Source organism: Oryzias latipes, chromosome 5, assembly GCF_002234675.1.
Source record: "Oryzias latipes chromosome 5, ASM223467v1".
Classification (NCBI taxonomy): Eukaryota; Metazoa; Chordata; class Actinopteri; order Beloniformes; family Adrianichthyidae; genus Oryzias; species Oryzias latipes.
Genome location: NC_019863.2, coordinates 3,342,392 through 3,369,531, shown reverse-complemented (window position 1 = coordinate 3,369,531; position 27,140 = coordinate 3,342,392). Strand labels below are relative to the sequence as shown.

At 41.3% G+C, this 27,140-nt stretch overlaps 1 protein-coding gene across 1 annotated transcript in view; it reads right to left on the bottom strand.

Annotated features, from left to right (window-relative positions):
• Positions 1 to 27,140, bottom strand: part of col7a1 (collagen type VII alpha 1 chain) — a 90,158-nt gene that overhangs the window by 48,760 nt on the left and 14,258 nt on the right. The window contains exons 10-51 of the mRNA XM_023954728.1: positions 24,369 to 24,524; positions 24,051 to 24,170; positions 23,790 to 23,939; positions 22,041 to 22,157; positions 20,750 to 20,896; positions 20,126 to 20,251; positions 19,883 to 20,029; positions 18,337 to 18,459; positions 17,925 to 18,191; positions 17,686 to 17,829; positions 17,434 to 17,568; positions 15,799 to 15,945; positions 15,489 to 15,626; positions 15,273 to 15,422; positions 15,055 to 15,191; positions 14,832 to 14,958; positions 14,614 to 14,757; positions 13,752 to 13,921; positions 13,535 to 13,576; positions 13,398 to 13,424; positions 12,780 to 12,824; positions 12,550 to 12,669; positions 12,405 to 12,476; positions 12,273 to 12,308; positions 12,124 to 12,177; positions 11,920 to 11,994; positions 10,732 to 10,845; positions 8,663 to 8,689; positions 8,529 to 8,582; positions 8,361 to 8,423; positions 8,218 to 8,277; positions 7,778 to 7,813; positions 7,663 to 7,707; positions 3,470 to 3,505; positions 3,351 to 3,395; positions 3,205 to 3,240; positions 3,062 to 3,097; positions 2,914 to 2,946; positions 2,763 to 2,834; positions 2,624 to 2,680; positions 2,494 to 2,529; positions 2,334 to 2,414 (exon numbers count right to left, since the gene is read on the bottom strand). Of these exons, the coding sequence (XP_023810496.1) occupies positions 2,334 to 2,414; positions 2,494 to 2,529; positions 2,624 to 2,680; positions 2,763 to 2,834; positions 2,914 to 2,946; positions 3,062 to 3,097; positions 3,205 to 3,240; positions 3,351 to 3,395; positions 3,470 to 3,505; positions 7,663 to 7,707; positions 7,778 to 7,813; positions 8,218 to 8,277; positions 8,361 to 8,423; positions 8,529 to 8,582; positions 8,663 to 8,689; positions 10,732 to 10,845; positions 11,920 to 11,994; positions 12,124 to 12,177; positions 12,273 to 12,308; positions 12,405 to 12,476; positions 12,550 to 12,669; positions 12,780 to 12,824; positions 13,398 to 13,424; positions 13,535 to 13,576; positions 13,752 to 13,921; positions 14,614 to 14,757; positions 14,832 to 14,958; positions 15,055 to 15,191; positions 15,273 to 15,422; positions 15,489 to 15,626; positions 15,799 to 15,945; positions 17,434 to 17,568; positions 17,686 to 17,829; positions 17,925 to 18,191; positions 18,337 to 18,459; positions 19,883 to 20,029; positions 20,126 to 20,251; positions 20,750 to 20,896; positions 22,041 to 22,157; positions 23,790 to 23,939; positions 24,051 to 24,170; positions 24,369 to 24,524 (3,947 nt within the window). The remainder of the gene's footprint in view (positions 1 to 2,333; positions 2,415 to 2,493; positions 2,530 to 2,623; positions 2,681 to 2,762; positions 2,835 to 2,913; positions 2,947 to 3,061; positions 3,098 to 3,204; positions 3,241 to 3,350; positions 3,396 to 3,469; positions 3,506 to 7,662; positions 7,708 to 7,777; positions 7,814 to 8,217; positions 8,278 to 8,360; positions 8,424 to 8,528; positions 8,583 to 8,662; positions 8,690 to 10,731; positions 10,846 to 11,919; positions 11,995 to 12,123; positions 12,178 to 12,272; positions 12,309 to 12,404; positions 12,477 to 12,549; positions 12,670 to 12,779; positions 12,825 to 13,397; positions 13,425 to 13,534; positions 13,577 to 13,751; positions 13,922 to 14,613; positions 14,758 to 14,831; positions 14,959 to 15,054; positions 15,192 to 15,272; positions 15,423 to 15,488; positions 15,627 to 15,798; positions 15,946 to 17,433; positions 17,569 to 17,685; positions 17,830 to 17,924; positions 18,192 to 18,336; positions 18,460 to 19,882; positions 20,030 to 20,125; positions 20,252 to 20,749; positions 20,897 to 22,040; positions 22,158 to 23,789; positions 23,940 to 24,050; positions 24,171 to 24,368; positions 24,525 to 27,140) is intronic.

Sequence of the window (27,140 nt, the reverse complement as noted above, 5' to 3'; positions counted from 1 at the left end):
ATGTCTGCAGACATTAGATTCAGGTCCATATCCTTCTTCAGCTGATATCAGCTGCGGTGAAAGTTGAGGTCAAATTGTCTGCAGGTCAGAACTCTCTGCTGTTATTCAGGTGACGTCAGACTTATGGAGAAAGTGAAGATTCCAGGTGTCATATTTCTTGAAATTATTTGGCTCTTTGATTTATTACTCCACGTTGATTCAGACGACCGTGATCAAACACTTCTCAAAGTCCTTCATGGTGTTCACAACCATAACCTTGGTGCGGTCCTCTGGACCGAGCGGTTTGACATAAATCCTGCAGCCTTTAACCCAAGATTCATTGATTTGAGGTGATGTAAAGAATTTAGTTGACTTGTTAGAATGTTTAGGCCGGCCGTGGCGCAGCGTTGGGCAAATCGACCTCTGATAAGAAGATTGCAGGTTTGGTTCCTGCCCTGCCTGCCCATGTATCAAAGTGTTCTTGGCCAAGACCCCAAACTCCACCTTTGCCTCTAGTAGTTATCGGTTGGCAGCAGTGTTCGGCCCCAGTATGTAAATGGGTGAATGGGACTGTGACTGTAAAGCGCTTTGGGCCCTCTGAGAGGGTAGAAAAGCGCTATATAAGTATATACCATCTACCATTCTTTATGCTATGAATGTGTTAATTGTTCAAACGTTGCATTTATATTCTATTTTCCTTTCATGAAGGTAACTAAACAAGCATTATTGTGTTATAGCAGTAAAGAATTCATATGCTCAGGTTATTATTATCTTTTCCATGTTAATGATCCCTTTCAAGATAAAATGTCCATTCTTGATCCTATATTTTGATCAATAAATTTCTCCCCAAAATGCAACAGTGTGACTTAGGCTACGTTCACACTGCAGGGCTTAATGCTCATTTCCGATGTTTTGAAAAAAACTTCGATTTTTTTTTTTTGCAAGGCCATTCACATTTCCAATTAAATGCAAACTTTTGTGATCTCCTGTGTGACCGTGAAATGACCCAGAAGTGACCCGCATGCGCAGAATAGTACTCAACGGTGAACGACGTCACTCGTTGTTTGCGGAAGTAGCTTACGCTAACAATGGATGTCAACAACAGTTTTGTCAACAGCGGAGCTCTTTTTGCAATATTTCATTTATTTTCACAAAGGAGCCAGCACAATTACAATCTTTTCATTTTAAGAAGGCTTTGGAGTCAGGATCGTCTGTACCCACTGTTGTGGAATGGAGATGTGTATGTGTTGGGGCCGCGTGCGTGTGTTTGTGTGTAAGAGAGAGGAGAGAGCGCGTGCATCGAGGTAGGGAGTGAGGGGGCGCATTCGTGTTGTGTGTTAAAGAGGAAGGAGAACGAAGGCTTCCTCCAGAATAAATGCTATGGACTCTTTATTAACCCGTTCTGGTGCATCTGAGGGCACAAACGGGGAAGTGAACCCCGAAGGAGGATCCGCCTTCGGGCCTGGAGAAGGTCTCCCCCCCACTTCTGACCACGGTCAGAAAGAAGAAAAAAAGTCATCGCGGGAAAGGTTCAACACCACGCTCGGCCATTTAAAAACAACTGGTTGCGATAAGAGCCCTTGAGTTTGGCCTGCATAGAGCTGTCACCCCAAATATTAATCCAATCGGTGAGCTCGCTTCCCTTCCGCTGACTGGTCTCAGCAGCATCGTCCACTATGGTTGATGTTTAAGTTCTCGTTCCTGCCTACTTCAACCCAGAATGATGACTTTTGTAGCGAATCAATGACGTACAGGTCGGATACATGTGGCCTGGCCGGTCGGACAGCGGTCGCGTTTGAAAAGATCGGATACGTATCGGATTCAGGACCACATACCCAAGTGGCCTGGGTCGCATTTGAAAAGACACAACATGAATTTGCGCCCCCAACACACTTCCTCTGCCCTCTCTCTCTCCCTCCTGCGCTAGCCTCGCTCTCTCCTCTCTCTTACAGACACGAGCGCGCGGCCCCAGCACATACACATCCCCATTCCACAGCAGTGGTTACAGACGATCCTGGCTCCAAAGCCTTCTTAAAATGAGAAGATTGTTATTGTGCTGGCTCCTTTGTGAAAATAAATTTAATTATGCAAAAATAGCTCTGCTGTTGACAACAAACAACATTTGCAAAAAAATTGCATTTTTAAAAAAAAGTCGGAATTGAGCATTAAGCCCTGCAGTGTGAACGTAGCCTTATATATCATTTTTTTCTGATCTATTATGCATTTTTCGGCTACTGCAGCCTATACTCCAGAATGACTTTGATTAACTTAATCAAAATCTCTGGTATTTAAACATAGCTATATTATTTCTTCATTATTATTATTCATTATTATGGTTAGAAGTCAGCACAAACCTCTTTTCCAGGGACACCAGGTTTTCCAGGGTTTCCTGGCCGGCCGTCCTCTCCCCTCTCTCCAGGTTCACCAGCATCTCCCTAACAAATGGTAAAAAAAAGCTGATTTATTGGTTACACACACACAATATTTAGGAGAATAACAGGCCAGGCCTTTCACCTTGGAGCCCGGGCGCCCACTAATACCAGCGGGACCCTGAGGGAAAAACACATATTTTATGTATTTGAGATTGAAGTTCAGGAATGACTAATGTCAGGGTCTGAAAACACAGCTCAGTTCTTAAACTTACTCGTTCTCCTGGTTCTCCTTTGATTCCAACACCTGACCCTCCAGTGCCAGGAGAGCCCTTACATAGTGACAGAAGAGTGACATTTGAGGAAGAGAGTAGAGATAATTTTTCAAAAAAATTGGTGCTAAGTGTTACTTACTTTCTCTCCTTTTTGTCCCATGTCTCCTTTATCTCCCCGTGGACCCTCGGGACCAGCTTGACCTAGCTCCCCCTGAATTGAGGAACCGCAAAGAAAAAAGTTAACAATCCAGTAAACTCTGCTGTTCTGGCAGAACAGTCTTTTATCTTACCTGGTCTCCTTTCCTTCCTGGTAACCCTGGTGCCTGCAGGTGTTAAATAAAGCAGTGAAGAAACAACTGAATATGTAGAAAGAAAATTATGTGAAGAATAACATTGGAAGATGAAATGGATTAAAATTAGCAACAGAATTTCTCTCACACTTCGACCAGGCTCTCCTCGTGCGCCTTCATTTCCCTGAAAATAAAAGACCACTTGTTGAGCGTCACATCAGACCTTTATCAATGGAATAATCTCATTTTGGTCACTTCTGTCAAAACTTCTTCTAGTTAAATCAGTCTCACCTTCTCTCCTGGTGGTCCGAGGGGTCCTGGTAAGCCCTGGTGACAAAGTGAAACAGTCATTTTTATTCGTCAAATATGCACAAATGACAAATATATATGTAGAGAAAAGAGCATCAGAAATGTAAACACAGCGGTTTGTCACACACCCTTAATCCCGGTGTTCCTGGAGTTCCTGGCTTTCCGGGATCACCCTGAGTAAACAATCCGCAGGTTTGCAAAATTTCTTTAAGCTATCAACAAAATATGTAAGAACAGCTGAACTCACTCTTTCCCCGCGTTCACCAGCCGGTCCTCTTTCGCCCTGCAAACATTCAAAAGCTGAGATTCATCTCATTTTTTCCAACAGTTCAGTTCTACATCATCTGAGGTCGTTCCAGGTCCATTTGAGAACAGTTTGAGCAAATGTATGTTAATGACTGGAATAACTGGTTCTTTCAAAAAATAAACTCAGTGTGAAGCAACCAAATGTTGCACATATTGTGCCATGCAAAAAACTCTGTTTTGCATCCCACCATTGGAAAAACAAGACTAAAAAATCACAAAAATGGTATGTTCTTGATAAATTTTTCTTTTTATTTATTTATTTTTTTTTTTTTTTTTTTTAATTTATTTTTTTTTTAACTTGTCCTGTCCAACAGCTAGGCAAACAGATGAGAGCTGAGGGCCTCTTGTGTTGGACATATTTTATTTTAACAAGAGGGGTTATTCATCTTCAGACAAACCAAAGGTATGTCTGAATAAACCCCTTTTGTAATTGAGGCCAAACTTTATTAATTTCAATCATGTTTGAAAATCTTTGGTGTTGGACCGGACGGAAAAGGAAAGAGGGGAAGAAGAGAGAGGGACGTTAGAGAGAGGGGGGGGTAGGAGGGTGATAATAGGAGGGGAAGGGGGGTAAGACCATGAAGCAGCATAGAGCAGACAGGTTTACTGGTTGTTTATCGTTACGGTACGGTTCAAATGTAGTACAAAAAGGGCGGGGCCTGTTCACACACACTCAAATATTATCAACACACCTGCTAGCCGCAAAAATGTCCACATGTCAACATGCACACAAAACAGATAGTGTTCACGAACGCATACCTATGCCTTTAAACCAACTAGTGTGAAATCTTTCATTCATTCAATCATGCAATCTATTAGTGCAAAGGTGAGCTAACACCTGTGCTCAGGTGAGTGTTTATGTTCTTCTAAAATGGATGGTGGAATGTGAAAAGAAGGAGGAGGAGCGCCCAGCCACCCCCACACCCATACCCCCGCCGCAGCAGCAGCGGCAGCCGGAATTCCCCCAACGCCACACGGGAACAGGCAGGGAACAACCGCCCCCCGGGCGACCAAGACCGCCACCCAGGCCAGGGCCAGCAGGACCGCCGCGAGGCCCCCAGAGCCAGAGAGCAGGGAGGCGCAGAGGGAAAGAGAGCGCCGCCCCAGCCCAGCCAGGAAAGCAGCCCCCCGCCGCGCCGGAAGAGCCCAACGCAGGGCCCCACCGGAGAGGGAGGCCCACAGCCCCAGACGAGCACCCCACCACCACCCAGGAGTTCCGGGCATCCCCCCGCCCCGACCCCAGGTACGAGCCAGGACCCCCCAAGGGAGACCCGCTCCGCACTCCAGGCAGCCACCCACCCGGCCCACGGTTGGTCCAGGTAGGAGCAAGGCAGGGGCCCGCCGCCCCCGCCCAGGAGGGGGGAACCCCGGGGAAAAAAGGGCGGCCCACAAGGGATGTTATAAATATGGCCCGACCAGGCTCGGCCATGTTGGAAGTTTGGCGGGGCCCAGCGCCCAGGGGCAAGGACCAGGACCCACCCCCCAGGGACACGAACACCCCCGGCTCAGGTGTAATATGAACCCCCCCACCGTGCGGAGAGAGCACCGCCGGGCCCAGGGAGCCGGCACCCAAGGGACACGGCCGCCATCGCCAAGGGGCCCGCACCCCCCACCAGGGAAGGGGTAGGGGACAGATGGACCCAGGTCCCACCTTCCTTGTAAAATGTGTGTGCGTGTATGGGTGTTTGAGAGGGTGTTTGTGTGCATGTGTGTGTGTTTATGTTTGAATGTATATATTGAAGGGGGAGGGGTGTGTGTACTAAGGGGGGTGCAGTTAAAATTGGCGAGTAGGGCACTAAGGGGACATCTCCTGATTACTCACAGTGATGTCCCCTCACCCTCCACACCAAGGGGCCCTAAATGTCTAAGGTGCGGTTAAAATTGGCGGGTAGGGTGCCAGGAGGACATCTGCTGCTTGCTTGCAGTGATGTCCAAGCACCCCCCCTACCAAGGACCCTACATGTCTAAGGTGCAAATAAAACCGAAAGAGGGAGGGCCCACTCCATACGGCAACCATAGGAGGGGGGCCACTCCCAAGTAGCCCCCCCCCAAGGCGCATCGCAGGCTAGACCCCCCACCCCCTCACCCTAATATGAGGTTATATAAGGAAGGGGGTAAGTTGGGGACAGCTGGTAGACTGTCCCCCGGTGGTCAAACAGCCGTCCCCCAGCCCACCCCCAGCAAAGGGGCCAGGGCCACCCAGCCCAGGGGCCCACCCCCGGAGGCGCCGACACCCCAGGCCCGGCACCACCCACCCCACACAGAGAGAGAGGAGCCAGAAAGCGTCGCCCCCCCCCCGGAGCAAGCCCAGGCCCCCACCCCCAGACGCCGGCCCTAGAAGAGCTCTGGTCAGGCTTCGACGGGACCGAGGAGGCCAACCGGCCGAGGCAACCACTGATTGCCTCAGCGGAGACCCCGACCCGCTAGCCCCCCCGACCCGTACTAATAATGGGCCCCCCCTCCCCCCCAGAACGCCCCCCCACAGGACAGGGCCGACAAGCCCTCCACCCCACCCCACCCCAGACCCCGCAGCCGAAGCGGGTGACACCCAGAGCGACCGGGGGCCCCGAGAGGGTTGTCCCGTCCCGTCCCAGAGCCAGGGAAGGGCCGATCCCAGCCCCAGGTGCAGATGGGCAGCCCATCCGGCGCCGCTGGGCCCCCCCCACCCGAGCAGGGCCCCCGCCAACCCCCCCCAGCACAGGCAAAGGGACCACCCCCCCAAGCCAAGCCAGACCACCACCCCACCCCTCAACAAATATAAATTTTTAATTTATATTTGTTGAAAAAAAGGTTTCAAATAGATCACAAAAATCTTTTTAATAGTAAATTTGCAAGAACACTTGTCTAATTTGAACGCCTTAATTAAAACCAAATTCAAAATATTGAACATTATTAAAATATTGAATTGGTCAATATTTAAACTATGAATAAAATGGTGAATGAAAACTAGCAATTGACAACCACAAGCTCCACAGGAAAATGTAGAAAATAATTTTTTTTTTAAGGAATAAATCAAAACGGTAAAGCGTTGCAAAAAAACAACAACAACAATAATTTTTACAGGATAATAGAATTATATATATATATATATATATAGAGAGAGAGAGAGAGAGAGATACACATTTCACCTTAAAGAAATAGAGAATGCAAGTAGCACAAGGAGTTCTTAGAGTGTAAATCTTTGGAAATAATTCCAAAGTAAATGTTTAACTAAAGCACTTAATCATAGAGAGTTTGTGTGACCAGTAGATGTCAGATTGAGATTCCTGAGATGAATGCTCTGTGGGTTCATCTCCTTCGTGTGATGTAAAAATATGTAAACAGCTGTGAAGATAATGAAAGTTGGCCTAAATCTTGGGGCAGCATTTTCCAGACAACATCTGCCCAAGGGGAAGCCAATCATTTATCAGCAAGAGGGTGTAAAGTTTCATCCCGCTTTATAGCATGGCCTGACCGTGCTGCACAGCTGTGACCCACTGAAAACACGTTCACTGCTGTACGAAACAAGAACACAACAATTCTAGACCACAAGTACTTCCGTCCAATGGGATAACTTCTCTAAAGATCACATAAAAATACACAGGTACTTGTTCATAAAACATAAACAAAGTCAATGAATATGTGCATCATTGACAGAACATAAATATATATTATTAAAAAAAACAATATTGGAAGGATAATATACTATTGTTCTTTGATAAAGACACTTGTTTATTTTTTCTGAAAGTAAAGAGATGGTGCTACTCTGACAATACAAATAAAGTAAATAATAATAGTAGAAATAAACTGTTACACTAGATTTGAAATCATAAATCCAGTAGCTTCATTCAATTCCAGTGTGAACCAAATTCTTATTTGATCATTTAAGATAAGATAAGATAGGACTTTATTGATACCCGGAGGGAATCAATATCATCTTCGGGATGGTACAAATAGAGATTCAGATAACGTCGTGTGACTCCACGATTCTCTTTAAATCATTGTATAAAAACGGTAATAAAAGTCTAAAATAACACTTTTCTAGGTAAAAACATAATATCTGTACTGCTATGATGTTTCTGGAGGAAAGCCACACCACTCATAAGAATTCAAACACAAATCAAAGTAAACTCAGGTTCATTTGACATAACTCACCCTGTCCCCCTGCGATCCAGGCTCGCCTGGCTGTCCTCTGTCACCCTGTCAGGATTCAGAATGTCAGAATTTTCAAACAGTTCATCACAACAATTATTTTAAGTCTTTATCTTACCTTGTTGCCAATTTCTCCTGCAGGGCCACGAGCACCCTGAGAAACACCAAAATCAAACAATTTCCATGTTTAGCCATATTTGTGACATGTTTGTCACTTAGTTGGCTAAGTAAAAAAGCAATTATTAATGTGATAAATAAATAATTTAAAAAGGAAGAATAAAATACTATTACTGGATGGTCAGATATTATGAAGCGACTACTGAGTTTTTGTTTGTGTGGAAAGTAGTGCAAAGAGGTTCCTGTTATATAGAAGCATCTTACTATATCCAAAAGTCCCAAAACATACAAACATACAAAGTCATCTTATAAAAGCTAAACGTAACCATAACCATAAATGCCATTTGAAGGGAGGATCCAAAACTGCAAACGGTTAATGCAGGAAGAGTCAAATCCTTAAACCAAACAGATCATGATTTTGGGAAATCTACACAGACTGACCCGCTCCCCTGTTTCTCCCTGCTTTCCTGGAGGTCCAGGCAGCCCAGCCACTTCATCTCCCTGTAAACAACAGCACAGCATTTCTTTGAAGTCAAAGGCTCACACAGCTCAACCACTAAAACCATGTCAGGGCCTGAAGTCACCTTTTCTCCTTTCTTGCCCTCTGGTCCTGCTGGTCCTCTGGGACCTTGAGTTCCTGGAACCCCCTGATAACAGAGAAGTCAATAATACATGCAAAACACTTCCCATTTGCACATGGTTCACCACACCCATCAGCATTTTAAGCTGTGCCGGTGATTGACGGGGATTACCGGGGAGCCCTTTTCTCCCTTCACGGTGGCCCCGCTGCCAACTCCTGGAGGCCCCTGTCAGCAAAGAGATAGAAAGCGAGTCACGCTCGTCTGCTCCTGCAGTGAGAGGACAAGATGTTGATGGTGTGACTCACCCTCTCTCCTGTGCTCCCCTTATCTCCCTGAGAAGGAGACAGAAAGAGTGACTCTGATTGAGAGCAACGAAAAGAGGGCGCACGGCAAGACCTTGATAAGCAGCACTAAAGACAGATGAGCACGCAAACTACAGCCTAAACTGATTAGAAACAACTGATCCCTGTCCTACTGCACACTTACGACAATTAACAAAATGGCAAAAAATGTTAAAGTCCACTTAGATCACCTTTTGATCTATTTTCAAAGTGTCTTTTATTTGCTGTTTTAGCCAAAATAAAAACAACTGTTGTTTTCTAGGACATAGTTTCTGTAGAGCAGCAGGAGTTCATTAGAAATTCACCTCTAAGTCGTGGGCGGGACTGTTGGCGTGGAGTGGAGTGAGCCTGTCCTCATTTCCCATCATTTATTGATTTACACTCTCTCCTGCTGGCTTACAGCCCCTCACAACCTCAGCCTAACATTAGCTGTGCAACAAAAATAGCACAATATTGGATCTATCCAGCCGTACAGCTTAGATCCAGATTCCAGCTCAGACGAGGAAAACAAAGAATTCATGGATCTGTTAGTCTGCATGTGGATGCATCGGAGCAAATCAATCAATCAATCAATCAATCAATCAATCAATCAATCAATCAATCAATCAATCAATCAATCAATCAATTCGCCATTTGTAATGGTTAAATTAGCAATTAGCTTGTGGTCCGCCCAGTGTATTTTCCACACCACGTATAAACTATGATTTGATTAAAAAAATACTTAGTAATTTAACTTTGAATTTAATTTTCTTTATTTGTGTTCCAGCTTTAGAAAATGTTAAAAATACCAAAAAGATAACTGCCATTAGAGTGGATCCTTGATCTTTGAGGAATATCATGAAACTTGAAATATGCGATTTAGTCATAAATGATTTGACACACAAAGGACACACTGATGCACTTTCTCCATAAAAAACTTGACACATTTTACTTGGAAAATAATGAAGGAATAACAAAAGAAGTTTAAAAAATACCTAGAATGTGCCGCACAAGCAGGGGATTTCTTGTCTTCTGTCACTTGTTATAAATACGTAATCATTTATTTAAATGTTTCAACTTAAAGAAACAATAATAAAGGCCCATAAGATTACATTTTATGTACAAAATTAGAAAAAAGGCAGTGTCTTTAGTTTTCTTATTGACTTTGGTGAGCATTGCCTTTGATTCGGCTGCTTTACACTTAAAAGGTCCATCACTATCCAGTCGTACAGTTTAGATCCAGATTTCAGCTCAGACGATGAAAGCAACGATGTCAATGGATCTATTTTTCTGTAAGTGGATACATGGGAATGAAGCGGGGCAGGGAGCTTGCGCCTTGACCTGCATGATTTCTGTCACAAATAAGCTCTTTTTTAAACCTCCTTTATTCATCTGCTCCTGATTCACAACGATTTCAATTAAAACATTCTCAGAAATGTCCATCATCAGAAAAATGCTACAAGACCATGTTCAAAACACCTAAAATGTATTTGTCTTCAGAACGGATCTTTAAAATGCATATTTAACAATTTAACAATTGCATTTCAGAAAACCACGGCACTCAGGGTCGTTTGGTTGGAAGTAAAATTACATGGTGATTTACATAAGCTTCACCAGAACCATTGTTTATTTTGTCCTATGTATCTATTATCAGGAGAATATTCTAGCTTTTTCTTCACAGGATGGTCATTAAAACTAAAATCTAGCTACAAAAATCATTTAATGAAACAATAAATGTATTTCCCAGCAGCTTCAGCACCCCCAGTGAAGACCTGCATGTGGCTCAATGCTACCACATCACTATGACAGTAACAGCTTCCTTCAAAATAAAGGACTAAAGGAATCTCACATTTTAAAAACAGCTTAAACATCCCTTCAACACTGATGCCCAATAACAGAAATGTTTAGACTTTAACAGAGAACGCAAAAATGTTTAGCCAATGTCTTTGCCCCAAAAAATTGATACTTTGGTGAACTTGCATCTATTTGTGTGACTATTTACACATCTGACCCCTTAACATTTACAAGAAAGGTCAATGTTGGGGGGGACGAACCTTGATGGGGAGTCCCGGTGTTCCTGGTATCCCTGGACGGCCATCTTGGCCCGGTGTCCCTGGAATTCCAGAGCTTCCTTTAGCTCCGTCATTGCCTGGTCGGCCCGGAGTTCCCTTGAATTAAAAATATTTGATTTTCATGACAACGTTATACAATAATATTAGAATGCTTTTTCATTTTCATAATGAAGCTGCATTTTTTGACTCAAAATTAAGATGAAGAAGCAATCCGCCAAAATGCTTCTTCATTGTCTTCTTTAACACTGCTTATTCTGCTACTTAATTAAAATGAAAATGGAAATGGTATTTGACATTTCATTTTCAAAAAGTTCTCTGGTAAATGTGTAGCAAAATTCAATTAGAAATGTCTAAGTTGACAATTAAAATGGATTAACAGAAATGCTTTTTCATTTTAAAAATGAAGCTGCATCGGATGACTCAAAATTAAAATGAAAAAGCAATCCTTCAAAATGCTTTTTCCTTTTCTTCTTCAACACTGCTTATTCTGTCACTTAATTAAAATGATAAAGCAATTATTTTGTTTTGGAAACCACTGGAAACACAAATTCATGTGATGGTTTATTTTTTATTACAGTCAATGAGTATTACTTTGTGTAATCTGCAATAATGATCACTGAAATGTTTGAATAACAATCAATAAGCTATTGATTTTCTTTATTTGATCTTCAATGTGTAGCAATAATTACTAGTTTAATGTTATAATATGTTCTAGCAATAATCAATAATTATTACATAACGGTTACCACTTCTGTTTACTAAAAAAAAGGAATGAATGTTTTCTGAAGATAATCAATCATTACTAGGCACTGGATATGGTATCTTGAAAAGAATCTATCTGATCAGAACCAGATTAAAAAAACCATATAAAACTATAAAATGAATAAACTCAGTATGGGTGGGATTACATAAATTTGCTTCTTCCCACTGCTTTTCAAACAATAAATCAAGCTATACTTTATTGTATTTAATGATCACTATATTTAATTAAGCAATCGTGATTAAAGTGTCTGTTTTTTTGTTTTATTATTACATTTTTTTATCTATGCATTTTATCATTTCTGTAATGAGTTAGATAAATCTACATTCTTTATTGCATTGACTACCTGCTTAAAATCAATCAATCAATCAATAATCTGAAGTCATCGGAAATTCTTGTTTCTTGCTTACTGGTATTCCAGGTAGACCTGGCTCCCCTTTTCTCCCGGGTAGCCCCCCACCTGTTGCAGGAGAACCCGGCTCCCCCTGCACAGAGCACAGACACAAATACTTTACATTCGCTTTTGTTCTGTTGCTACATCAGCACAAAGAATAGCTTCTCAGTAGGCAGTTGTAAATACATTAAGGACTATGGTAAAATATGAAATGACTCACCCTTTCACCTTTATCACCCTTTGGTCCAAGTGGCCCTGGCCTTCCCACTTCACCCTAAATAACAACCAAGTTAATAAATAAATAAAAAAACGACACTTTTGACCTTTCAGGTGTTAGTTTGGCAAGTTTATTGGTAAGCCGGTACTGACTTGGTTTCCTCTGACTCCAGGCAGGCCTTGGGAACCCTCAGGATGACAAAGTCAAACAGTTTTAGTGTTCCTTAAAGCCAAAAAAACTAACCCAAACCAAAATATTCTGTGGATTTAAACAGTTCTATTTACTGGAACGCCTATGTTTCCAGGAGCACCTGGTCGCCCTGGCAAACCAGGATTTCCATCAATACCAGGGAATCCCTACAAAAAAGAAAATAAAATGCTTGATTTGGTTCAGCACCTACAGATTTTCATTATCTGACAGCTGACATACTCGTTCTCCTTTCTCCCCTTTTGTCCCAAGTGAAGGTTCAAAAGGGATACTCTGACCCGGTGAACCTGGACGACCTTCAGGACCTCTGGGGCCTTCTCTTCCAGGCAAACCATCACGGCCCTTTATCATGCAGAGTAGAAGTATTATCACTGTGCACCATTCTTTTTTTAATAAAAAAAAAATCACATTTATTTAAGATTTCTTCAAGTCAGAGATGACAAACGACTTACAGGCTCCCCTTTGCGTCCTTCTGCCCCGTCTCTGCCTCTTTCCCCCTGTGATGCAAATGAGCACTTTAAAGGGGTCATAGAATGGTGTTTACTCAGGATATACTAATGTTTTAACCTAAGTGACCTCTTTAAATTCGTTTGAAATTGCTGTGTTGAGATGAAACAGCTTTGATACTCTTGTCTCTTTGTTTAAAGTTATTTTGTTTGATAATCAAAAGAGGTTTTTTTTCCCACATAAGTGTTGTTTGCCTAAAAATGATGAAAAACAAGTAAAACTTTTAATGTCATGTACATAAAGAATAAATTGCAATGACTGTTACCTGGTATAAAAATTGTTCCCAGAACATGATACAGCTTTTTGCAGCTAAAACACGTTTTTGAGCATTTTCATAAACCCAAGAAATGATGGTAATATTTCTTTCAATTATCACAGTAGTGGCCAAGCACGCACAGCCAACCCCTCTGTGTGCTGCTGTACTGCCCCTCTGTGGTCTTCTTTGCTTATTTTCCAACACCAGGGGTTTTGAATGTCCCCAGGAGAAGTGTGCAGAACTGAAACAGGGTCGGGTTTTAGGTTTTAGGCAGAATGGAGAGCATAGTCACGGCCAAAAACAGTACCTTTTCTCCACGATCCCCCTTCTCACCCTAGAAGAAACAGGTGTGAATTAATATATTCACTTATAAAAAAAAAATAGGAAAGCATGATAAGAAAAAAGGAACCCTGCAGTTGAACATAAGAAAATAGAATAACTAACCTGAGGACATTGAATGGTGCACTGATCTGGACCTGGAATTACCTACGAAAAAGAAAAAATGGAACATATTTGCGTCATGTTGGTGTTGTCCTAAATTCCTTAAATCTACTATTAAAATAAAATTTAGTGCAGGAAGTTTTGATTTGACGTCTTCGCCAAATCATTTGTTGGCCAATAGGTTTATAGCAGTCTCTTTTTTTTTTAAATCAATTCTTACTTCTGGTATTCTGGCAATGCCACAGAGCAGATCGGCCAGGTCCGCATGGAGCGTGTTCAGCTGTGCTGCACTGCTGGCATACAGGATGTTTTGGGTGCTACCATCCGTCACAATGCGCCGCAGCTCCTCAGTAGATGCTTGGTTTACGCCCACCGCTAGCACAGTCACACCTTAAAACCACATTTACACACAGAACAGAGTGACAGCTTGGTTATTTTGTGCAGCCCAACCACAAGGCTTCAGGCACTTTTGTTCATTTATACTGTTATGTTATGACAAGGGTCAACAAATCCACTTATTAGAATTATTAATTAATAATTAATTACAAAAATTATTTATAGACCCAAAAATCATAACGAAAGTGACAGAATAAAAAAACAAGGCAGAACTTGGAGCTCCAACCTTTGGGGGGAATCAATAAAAAGGAATCAATTATCCTACAAGTTTAACAAAAACTAGCTATAGAATTCCTTTTGTATGCATTCTGTATGTTCTTTTTGCATAATATCCTGTTTACATACATTTAAAACACTAAGCACAAAATGACATTTGGATTTGTATTGTATACAATCAAAATATACGAATTTCTTCTTTGATTGGTAGTAGCTTTCTCAAATAAAGATTTTTGATGTTGCTACACTTTTTGTGTTTTTAACAGTAGTGTGATGTTTCTGAACTTCAGATTACATGAAACTTATGTTTTCATATACACTCTGCATTAGGCGATAAAAATGTTACAAAGAATTCAATTACAAAAATAAGTATTCAGTCTATAAAAGAAATAAAATGTAATGGATTAACACTTAAATGTATTTTTGCATTTGACAACAATGTAAGCGATGGCTTCCCTGCTCCATCACACCTGATGCTCGCAGACTATTAGCTGAAAGCGTCACGTTGTCAACAGATCTTCTGTCAGAGATGATGACAACGGCACTAGGCACTCTTGGTCTCCGTCCAGCTGAGGGGTTTAGAAGGTACAGCTCGGTGAAGGCCAATGCTTGACCTACAGAGAGAGACAGCCAAAGTTGTGTCAGCTCTACTCACATTATGTGTTGTGAGATAACAGGAAAACCTGACCAATGTTGTTTCCAGGGCTTTCATCAAATGGCATGGACTGGATCTCTTGAAGCAGTGTTTCAGATCTGCTATGATGACTGAGCAGAAACCATGTTTTGGGTCGAAAGCCATATACCACAACTCCAACCTGAAAGAAAAAGGGAAAAAAAAAGTTTTGATGATATGTATTGTTGCAGAAACTTATAACATTGACGTATTATTTAGGCATTAAAAAAACAATAACCTGTGAGTCACGAGGTCCAATGGCAGCCAGAGATCCCGTTACACTTGTCAAGAGATCACGCAGAGGTCCCGCCAAGCCGGCCCGATCGGTGGACGCGGGCACCACAAACACCACATCAAGACGTCCGCCCACACACACTGAAAACATGATCTTTTTTTTTTTACAAACTAAAAAAAAATTGGGGAAAATAAGTGCAAGCTATATAAGAGAGATGTTACCTGTGCGTTCATCCACATAGGTTTCCGTTCCGACTTCACTTGCAAAGGTTGGTTGAATTGTAAACCTGTATCTACGACCCAAACGCAGCCCATTCACCACGTAAGAGTTGGTCAAAGCCGACAGAGTGACAGACAAGCCTTGTCCAATATCTGAGAAATGTCAAGTTAGAATAGGACCCAGCAGAAATGTGAGGCAGCCATAACAAACATGCCTACCCGTCTCCTCTTTCCAGCGAAGAACGTAACCTGTTGCATCTGGAAGAAGAATCCAGCGTAGCTGCACAGACTCCTGGGTAATGTCTGTCACTCGCAACGTTGTAGAAAGCAAAGAACGCGTTGGTGGATCATAACCAGCTGTGGAGGGAAATGTGTTTGTCAGCTTGCAGAAAATTGCAGAACTCAACTACACAACAGCTGGTCCACATTAACACCCTAAATTTCCCACATTTGAACAACTTTGAGCTAAATCTGTGACTCAATCAAAGAAGGCTTCTGTAATGTTTGAGAATAAAAACACAGGACTTACTTGTGAGGACTCTGACAGACACAGGGGTCCCCTCTCTGTTTTGAACCAAGGCTATGACCTGAACCTCATACTGAGCTCCAGGGTCAAGTTGGACCAAATCCACAGCACTCACATCTCCACTCACCAACTGGCTCTTCTCCTCCCCACCTACAGCACAACAAGACAAAGGCATGCAGGGTGAGAATATGACTGGTGCTCATAGACAATCCGTTAAAGAAGACAGCAAATAGTTTTTCAGAAAGACAGGGCTTATAGGTCTAATCAATAAAAGTCTTACTTCACACAAAGAAAGATCACTGAGCTGTAATATAAATGAAACTGACATAGAACAAAAATACATTTAACACACAAAAGTAGAAAAAAATTACACTTGTTTTTGGTCTGGGTTTGAGGGGAGGCAGCTATGAAAAACGCACTTCCAGCCTAGGTGTGAGGATTTTTCAGAGTGCCAGAGGCAGGATTTTGAAATTTTAGAGGAACAGGTTGCTATAAGCTTTGTGGTGAATGAGCAGGCAATCAGACAGATGAAAACCTGGTTTACTGAGGTTCAGTGGTAATGAGAATTAATTTGAAATGATTTTGTCACGCATGATTTCTTCTTTAAGTGAAGAAAGGTGGTTCAGTTCTTGGTCTCCTCAGAACAAGTGTTAAAGTGTACATGGGTGAGACACTAAACCCCATAGTACATTTGATATGTTTATAATTTGGCAAAAATAGATATATATTAGTGAAAGAAAACTTGTTGTAAACCCTAAAAGTTGTGTTTAACTGCAGATGTCAACATCAAGTTTAGGCGTGTCCGCGGACATGTATACACTGGACCGGAAGTCTGTGATGTCATCCGTAGGATTCTGAAGAGCTGAAACCGGGCCTGAAGTACGACGAACATAGTGACCACATTTAACTCCGCCCAACCCAGCAACATTCCAATAATAGGTGATTAGATAATAAAACGTCAAGTGAAAGTTTTGTTGAGTCCACCCACCTGCCCTTTTATAAAGCATTTTTATGGCTCTAATTAAACCCTCCATCCATCTTTAGAACCCCCTGATCCTTTCAGGGTCACAGAGTTACTGGAGCCAACCCAGCTACTGTTGGGCAAAGGCATGGTTCACTCCGAACAGGTTGCCACGCCAGCCTGTTGCAGGGCCACACACACTCACATGCACACTTAAACCTATGAAGTATGTTTTTGGGCAGTGGGAGGAAGCTGAAGTGCCCGGAGAAATGCATGCACAATGACAACATGGAAACAACACACCGAAAGGTCGCAGTCAGGAGAAACTAGGGCCTGTGGGGGAGAGAGAGCTAACCATCATGCAGCCTCAAAAATAAAATCTAAACAGACAATTTAATAAAACATATATTTCCACCTCCTAACATCAAAAAGGCTTTTTACACTGGACTCTGCATTTATAACATGCAAATCAGTGGAGAATTTTTCCTTTCTGAAACCACTCTGCAGGAATCATTTGAGGAACTACAACATCTGCGACATCCAGATGTACTTCAAAGTCAGGAATGGAATGTGTGGGGGCTTGAATGTGCAGTATAATCACAGTTACATCTGATCTATCTTGAATTTTGCAGTGGACACAATTTTCCTTGTATAGAGACGACAACAACAAGACGTACCATCTGTCCTCCTCCATCTCACACGATAGGCTGTTGCGCCCTGTACACCCACCCAGGTGACACGGACAACCTCTGTTCCGGTCTCTTGGACTTGCAGTGACGTCACTGTCCCCACAATAGATTGGACTGCGTCTGCTAAAGAATGGAAGCACTTTACTTAGAACTTCTTTACAAAAGACAACTGTAGCTACAACAGAGATAGATTACGTTCTAAAGTAAAACATTTTCAAACAAAACCAACATCTGACGTACCAGTCCTAACATTCACAAAAGAAGGACTTCCCTCTCGGGATCCACTAAGCGTGGAAACCTGCACACTGTAAGCTGAATTCGGCTCAAGCCCATCAATGACGTACGAGGAGATATCCGCATTCACAGTATGAGACGTTTCCACTCCTGAAAGATGCAAAATAATAAAATCTGCTGTTGCAACATCATTTACTGTTAATCGTAATGTAGTGAGAAAAGCAAAAAATATATGTATTGATTACCACCATCACGACGCCACCTGATCTTATATCCAGTGGCTCTAGAGGATCGTGACCATGAAACCCGCATGCTTTGAGATGAGATCTCAGTGACACGAAGCCCAGACACCCCTCCATTGGAAGGATTAGTCCGTGCAGACAGAGTTACAGCTTCTCCGACACGCTGATCAACTATGGCTGCAACACCAATCACTACAGCCTCATCTGGCTGCAGGCCGTCTATGGTAAAAGCAGAAGCCTCTGCGCCTAAAAGGCGTGTTTGCTCTCCATCTGAAAAGCAGAGCCTTACATTATAAACACCACAAATAAAGAAACAGTAAAAAATAGCTGAAAGCTGAACAGAATTATGTAAGAAAAAATGCATGATGGAAAGTCTTAAATGACAGAATATAAATGGAAAGCATGCTGCACTTACTGTTATTCTGTCTCCAAGTAACTCTGTATCCCGTTGCTTCACTGACACCTGACCAGACAATACGTATTCTCCGGCTGTTTGCATTTGTCACTCTGAGATTGGTCACTTTGCCTGTAACTTGTTCTGCAACAATAACGTTTAAGAAGAACAGTAGCTGTTAGATTCATTTCCAGTTTCAGCATGCAAGCATCTTTTGAGGTAGCTGATACTGTGCCTTATTCTTTCTCGGATGCCCTGAGCTCACTTACTCAACAGAACACACAGGGATCTTTTCTGTTGTCGGCACACCTGTGCACTGCAGCGCCGTTGTCATGACAACTACGACCATACAGGTCCAATACATCAGCGGCAGGGGAGGGTGCTTTGTTATGCTGTGCACTCCTGTTACACGGTTTCTCAGGACTGTAGCAGCATTCCTGCCTTCAGCCTTTCAGCCTTCTCCGGAAGCATCGTGGTCTGCAGCCAGACGCACCGCGGCTCGAAGCTTCCCTCGGACTAGCTTTGTCTTTGGACGGAGGGAACACCGTAACAAAGCACCCTCCCTGGACAGAAGCTCTGGACCGCAGAAGGCAGAAATGCTGCAACGCAGACCTGAGAAACTGCGTAAACAATCATGTGAACTTGTGTTTCCAGTGGTGTCCAGACAAAATAAAGGCTGATGTTATTCCCACATATATACCGTACATCGTAGATGCTCATTGCGGCGTTGCCCACACGGTGTTTAAGAAGAAAAAAAAAAGTGGTTTGGCGGATTGCTTTTTTATTTTAATTTTGAGTCAACAAACGCAGCTTCATTTTGAAAACGAAAAAGCATTTCTGGTATTGACTTTTATTTTTTATTATGCTACAGAATTGCTTCCATTGTATTGTGTATATGTACACAATAACATTTATTATTATACATAGACCTACTATGAATTACAATACATTTATTATAAAAAGAAGATTTTAAAGTGATTTAGACAATTATCTTGAAGTAAGTTGATAAATGTAGATAAATATGAATGAATAAAACATGATGAAAAGTTCCTCTGTTATTTTGACTTCAACATCTTGTTGAATGGGCCCTTGCATTTGTAGTTCTGTCAACGACGCCACAGTACACTGTGTGCCAGTACAAGAAACATTGCGTGAACGTTCTGTTTGAGGTTCTGTTTGAGGTTCTGTTTGAGTTGACTAACCCTCTAGGCTACTTAGGAAAAATAAAGCACATTAACAGCCACATCCATGGTTAGGAGTCACAAAGATTGCTTTCTGAAATTTAGGAGGAAGAAAAACTCTAGTCTGTATCTGCTACAGAAGAGAGGTGCTCGTATTGGACATGTACACTGAAGTAAGCATCAGAGGGTGTTTAATTGGACGGTCTGCAAGTGACGTACTTCACGGCGAGTATGAGGATTGGCTGACAGCCTTTTTTTAAATCTATTTTTCTTTTCCTTTTTTAATGGCCTGCAATCTACCCACACATCAAACGATGTATTGGCCACCCCTGACCCACACAGACAGCAAGCAGACATGTCACTCATCCTCTTTCTGCTCCACTCACCTGGTTTGATGTAAGCTGTGACAGTTTCTCCTTCAATTTCTCCCACTAGTGCTGAGACACTCACACCGTACGACACTCCTACTGAAAGGTCTCTGAGGTCAAGGGTCGTCTGATTTCCAGGGATAATCAGCGTTTCCTCTTTTCCCTCTGACATGAAATAATGAAGACAGCTGTAAGTCAACACCTAGGTTTCTGTAACTATCGGTAAGACCACAAAACGAAAATAACTACTTATCTACTTACCTTTTGTGTTCAGCACAATTATTTTGTACTCTGTAGCCCCAGCTACGCCAGACCAACCAACTCTGACCGTACTGCCCAAAGACTCTACCACTTTTAGGTTGGACACTCTTCCCACTGGCTGCTCCTCTGCGCCATCAGAAGGTCAGAATCCAGAAAAAGGGTTACAACCACAAAGAAACTTTACCTTTAAACATTCTAATCTGGCAGCGTGCTTTTTTTATGTTAATTCAAACTGATTAACACAGTAAGAATTTCAGACCAAATAAAGCTTTCACAGTTGAAAAAAGACTTTTAAAATAATTAAAAAGTAGCCACATTCAAAATACTTCAGTCAATAAACTTCAAGAGTATCACCTATCATCATTTATTTCATCAGGATAACATGAAACAGGAGGAGGTTCCCTCTCATTGTAATTCATGAAACGAAGCATTCAATACTTTAGTTTAGTCTCAGCAAGTGTTATTTGTTTTAAATTGGTTTAATTTATTTTCAGTATTGTTATTGTTTTACATGTTTTGGTTCAAAAATGCAGCTGTAGCTGTATTGATACTGAACACATTTTGATGGATGTCACTCTCCCTGAACTGGAAAACCTTCAGCAGTGTTCACAGTCTTGGGCTGACCTCTAGGTATTGTGTAGGCAGGTGTGGCCTCCTCGCGGCCTTCGAACAGGGTGTAGAGGGTGATGATGTATTCCGTTTTGGGTCGAAGGCCTGTTAGAACATAGCTGGTGATGCCTCTCGGGAAAGACTGGGTCTGCACGCGGCTACCTAAAGGCATGAAATCCAAGGTCAGTTTGTTTCTATTCAGTATTTACTGCATTACTATGTGCAATAAAACTTAAATAGCATCTTTAGGTCATTTTATTTTTATTATTCACACTCTCAATCTATGAGCTAAAAAGAAATTCTAGAGAAGTTTAAAAAAAGTCATTTTAAATCTTTTTTGTTTTATTGGATTAAATATGACATATTTCCATGCTAGGGTTAATAACAACTAAAGTTGTTTGCTCCATAACACTTAAAACAGTCTCTTAAAACATATAAATATCAATATTTAATTAATATACAATTCTGAAGGCTTGCAAAAGTCATTTTAAAGCTGCTAAAATGGACTGCCTTAGAAATCCAAGTTGAATTAGCCAACATTTTAAGTTATAATAAACACAAGTTCAAATTGAGTTTGGTGACGATGACCTTTTATCTGAAGAAAAATCTTTAAGTTGTAAGAATCTGTCAGATTTCTTTTTATTTCTTTCTGTTCATAAACATGAAAATAATAGCATAATGAGAAAAAAAATAAATGAAAAAAAAAAAATCGCTTAACTCTATACTACATTACTCGATAACTTTGAAATAAAACTTTAATATTGTAAGCTGCGGGGCTTCGTGTTGTTCAAATCCTTGCTGGATCATTTCTGTGTGGAGTTGGCGTGTTCTCTTTGTGCATAGGTGGGTTTTCTCCAGGCACTCCACAGTCAAAAGACCTGCTTCATAGGTTAATTGGTAGCTCCTAAACAAGAGTGTGTGTGAGTGCGTGACCCAGCAACAGAGTGGCGATCTGTCTGGCCGAGCAAGTTCTACGCCTTCACCTAACAGCTGGGACAGGCTTTAGCAACCCCGTGACCCCAAAAGGGATTGGAAGATATATGGATTTCAAGCTGCAAATGTTTTTGTTTTTTTACTTCGGGTACTAACTTTGATTTATTCCAATGACAGTCAGGGAGGGTGATACATAGAGACACTGAAACGTTTAGGTCCAATGCTCAAACTTCTATAAATCATAGATGAGATGTAATTTCAAGGATTCTTTGTTGGACACACAACCTTTTGAAGAGGAATTCATTACAGGAACTAAAACAGTGAGCTGGAGTTCCAAAACTCTCAATAATTTTGACATTCATGCATGCCTGACCTTGCCCCTCCCTCCACTCCAGTCGGTACCCTTGAGAAGACGGAATGAACCTCCAGGTGAGGCTGATGGTGGAGGGTCCAGTGGTCACTGCACGGAGGACTTGCTGTTCCTGACGCTCTGAGATAAACATGGAATTATTTGGTCAATCTCTGTCATGCATAGGCATTACCATCCAACAAACTACAAAACGATGTTATATTATAACAAACAACAGTCCTGTAAGAAATAATTCATTTGAGTGAACCGGCCACCATTCATTTTCTATTCAAGATTAGATCCTGTACAGTTACAAGTCTGTTGATTTTACAGACGCTCCATGTTGGAACCTCAATACTTTTTGTCCTGATGATTTCAATTTAAACAGGAAGGCTGTATTTTACCAATTACTAATTTGGTAAAAAGTACAATTACAGTTGCAGAAAGCCGTCACATGGAAAAGCAGGTGTCAGACTTTAAGTGATAGATGGCAGAGAGGCTTTTTTCATTTCACACGCTGTGCCCCACCTCTGGCCTGGAGCAGAGAACTGACGATTATCTGAAATTGTTCTGTGAGACAAACAGGTTCTATCAAACGCTGACAGTCATTTTGTAAGCACTCTCAACCTATTCAAAAGGAGTGAAAAGTGCTGAAGATCAAAAGAAAAGCTGACAAATGGCTGCTTTGAAGGAAATGGAAATATGACTTCAGCTTTTCCTTATGAGAGAATTGCTTGACTATTAACCATGCTCACAACATGATTGTGAGTTTCAAACGAACAAAATCAAAATGATTTAAAAACACCTTTTAGATATTGCATTTATAACATTGTTAGATTGTATTTGTGATTTTTCTCACAAACTGGTTTACATTTGTTCTGAAATCTCAAACCTGGAGTATTAAAGCTCACTTTAACACTTGGCAGCAGAGAGTTCAACATTTCTGGAAAACATAGGGTTTTCCTTCAGCAGTTGATTTATAAACACTTCAAAGTTTTTTAAGAGGAGAAAACAATTAAATATCCCACAAAGCTGCTGATGTTCCATAATTTGTTATTAAAACAGAAAACTCCAGCTCAGACAAATATTAAGTTACTTCGGTACGCATACATGTGAGTCTGAGACTGCCAGATTGTTTGATATTGTTTAAATGCATGCATGTATTGGTGTGCGTCTAAAAAGTGCATTAGTAAAATACTATGAAGAGGGCTAAACAGAAACATGCTTGAGCTTTTTAAAACAGACATAAGAAGCAGAAAATGCTGGGTGCTGTTTTATTTAACGTTCCATCTGCTTCCTGTTGCTGTCTTTGGGGTCACTGGACTCAGAACGAATGACTTTTGCTACAGAACATCCTTTCCTTTTTAGTGAGAATCAGCATTCATCTGCTGTTTTTTATTTTGAGGACAGACACTGAACAAAACTGATCATGTGACTCTTAAAGTTTGTTTTATAACAGACAGGTTAGTGTAGGAATCAATAAAAGTAGAAAATGCTGCAATGATAGAGTCTGAATAATTTTTAATACATTTTGTATGAAAACAAAAAGTCACATTTTGCCACAAGTATGAATGACATAGCAAGAAATGAAGCATTGCACTGTAAAATTTGTTTCTAAATGAAAATGTATATTTTGAATCTAGTTTGAATTGAAATAACAATTTACTGAGTTCAGTGCAAAAAGTGGATAAGATAATATGAGTTTTGAAAATGGCTTGTAACAACTGTCCTCTTGTAGTGAGGGGACTTCTCAAAAGAGTAAAACATAATCACCTATCTTGAATCGTGCTGTTGTGACGGGTCCTTCGGTGTTGCCATCATATAGCGGGATGATGGTGACAATGTACTCAGTGTCAGGCTGCACCCTAGACAAAGTGTAGAGCTCACTGTCACCTGTGACCTCCACTGTTTCAAAACTGCGACCTTTTTATAAAAAAAAGGAAAGGAACAAGTTGTAACTTGTGTATAATGAATTGTAAAAAGAATGTTTTCATCACTCACAAACATACTGTGTGAGATGTCTTTTGCTCTAACCTTTAAAAGGTCCCCATACCAAACGGTATTGTCTGGCACCACTGACGCCTCTCCATCGCACACGAACACTGCCCTCTGAAATCGTCTCCACTGACAACTGCTCCACTGCCACCAGACGCACTGTCACAAAAACAAACACAAGTTAAGCATGAATACATGAATGCCAGCGGTGACACAATTTATTAAATACACATCTAATTCTACTTAAAAGGGTTGTATTAATGTGCGATGTAACTTACTCCAGCAATGCTACTTAGAAGGTAGATCTTGAGGGAAGCTTTGATCTTTATAGCAAACATACAAAGGAAATAAACTCACGCGTTTGAGCGTTGAGAATGGACGGCGAAGCAGCGTTTCGCAGAAACAAAGGGTAAAGGCTGATGACGTATTCAGTGTTTGGCTGAAGTGACTCCAAGGTGACAGATGTGGTCTCTGCAGACAGTGACTGCTCCAACAACTGATTTGCTGGTTGACCTGATCAACAGAAAGGTTAATCAGTCATAGAGAGCACATGCAAGAGGCCAGGTAATGCATGATAGCAAAATAACCATAAGCATTGTGGTTAAGAAGTATGAAAGCTGAACGAGCATCAGATAGCTACAAAGTTAATGACGCTTTCCAAAAATGTATTTGGTTTGCATTAACAGATCCTGCATGTGTCTGTCAGGAGACTGGGAGAGCCTACATTGGGGCAAAAAAGTATTTAGTCAGACACCTATTGTGTAAATTCTGTCACTTTTTTTTTTCTAGCCGTCCTTTCCAGCAGCTGAGCAAACAGATGACAGTTGTGTTGGACATATTTTATTTTTACAACAGAGGTTATGAATCTTGTGACAAACCAGAGATATGTTTGAATAAACCCCTTTTAGTAATTTAGGTCAAACTTTACCGGAGCTGACCCCTCTTGATGAGAGACAAGCGGCAAGAATAGGGGAATCCCTTAGTGGAGTGGTGACTGAGGCGCAGGGGGACGCCGACGCGCCAAATGCACCGGGTGACACACCCCCAAAAGCCCGCAGAGGTCCAACAGGACGGCTCGAGGAAGTCGGAACCGGCTCACAAGCCACTCGTCCTCGTTTACCAGCACGTCTTCTTGCTGTCTAAAGATGCGTTCACTCCGAATTCTTCCATTTGCTACATCTTCTAAGAGTGCAAGATCAGCCATTGTGCGTCATTACGCATTGTGATGGGGCATTTTATTTCCATCCATTTAATTACATCTGACAAGCTACAGATGTCGGTAATAATCGACGTGGAAATGGGAAATTGATCAGCGCAAATGTAATTTCTTGTTGCTTTCTGAATGGTTGAGACATACGCCATACATTGTTTTATCAAAAATAAAACAAACTAAAGGCATATGCATGAATACCATTATTCTGTAGCTTATGAAGAAATGTTTTACTATGAAAATAACTTTCCCTAGTGGACAATTAATGCATCTCTCTCTATCTATCCATCTGTCTGTCTAATTGCACCTATATCTGCTCCGCCAGACGGACACATTGACGGGAATATCAGTTTTGTACATTATTTCGTTCTGTTAAATATATTATTTATGAGGATGAATTGCACAAAATGCCAATATTGCAGAACATTTTTCACTTTTCTTTTTGCAAATAAGTGTTCATTTGAATTTCTGTTGTAATTTTCGTTTGATTTTTTTTATTTGTTTCACTGCTGATCGATCAAACGGGTGTTCGTGTAGGCTGTTAATTGTAAGACTTGCTTTGTGAAGTCTTCATGTTATTTCTGAGAGGCAGTATTGTCATTTTCACTTTCACGTGTTTCTTCTATCTGCCGACGGTGTCGCCGTTTCTCATTTCACCCATTTTTGTGCGTACGCCTGGGTCAGAGCTTGCGTGAAGGACCGCACATTTTCCCGTCAAGTTTGCTTTTTATAAATCTCAACTATTGCGTAGAGAGTGGCGTACGCATTCTTTTGTGCGTACGCAACGTTTATAAATGAGGCCCCTGAAGATCAGTGGTCTTGTATGTCTTCTTTTTCTTCACACCAAGCTGCTTACCTGTTGCAGATTCAGTCTTTCCAGCCTGGTGCAGGTCAACAATTGTGTTTCTGATGTCCTTAGACAGCTCTTTGGTCTTAGCCATAGTCGAGTTTGGATTGTGACTGTTTGAGGTTGTGGACAAGTGTCTCTTATGTAGATAACCAGTTCAAACAACTGCCATTAATACAGGTAACGAGTGGAGGACAGAGGATCCTCTTACAGGAAACGTTAAAGATCTGTGAGAGCCAGAAATCTTGCTTGTTTGTAGGTAAACATACAATTACTTTCCACCATAACTTACAAAACAATTCTTTTAAAATCAGACAATGTGATTTTTCTGGATTTTTTTTTTTTAATTTTGTCTTTCATAGTTGAGGAATACCTATCATGAAAATGCAGGCCTCTCTCATCTTTTGCAGTGGGAAAACTTGCACAATTGGTGGCTGACTAAATACTTTTTTGCCCCACTGTACATAGAGAAATCATCTATATATTTCCCCAATCCAGCTTTATTGAACCACATCCACTATCTTAAGCAAAATTAGTGCTATTGCTACTTTGCATTAAATGGGACTACATAAATCTACCTCTGTGAAATAAAATAAAATAATAAACTGTGCAATAAATGAAGGTTACATTGTTAATGGTGTAAAAACTCTTGTCCTCACTGCTCAATACTTGTGCCTTCATCTAATTTGACTGTGCAAACCAAACATGTGAAGTTTAAAAAAAAGAAAATCCAAATAGTTTGGCCCATAAGTCCTTAGGATTTGCATGTGTTTTTTTCTAACTTTGGGGTAAATTCCTGACACCCCTGTAACCAACCAATTTACTTTGTCTGATTTTTTTTTTTTCTCCCAATCATTTTTGCACTAAAATCATTCTTCAGACTAATTGACAGGAACATTTGTAATACATTTTAAAAACACATAGAAGTATTTTCATGAATCTGAGTCAGTCTGAGCACGAACGCAATGTGAAATTCTTTCAGGGAAAAGCTGAGGCTGGCACTCCTGCCACATGTTCAATGGGAGAAGTTATATCAGCCCCCAGGGTCCAGTTTTCTCTGGTTGACACACCC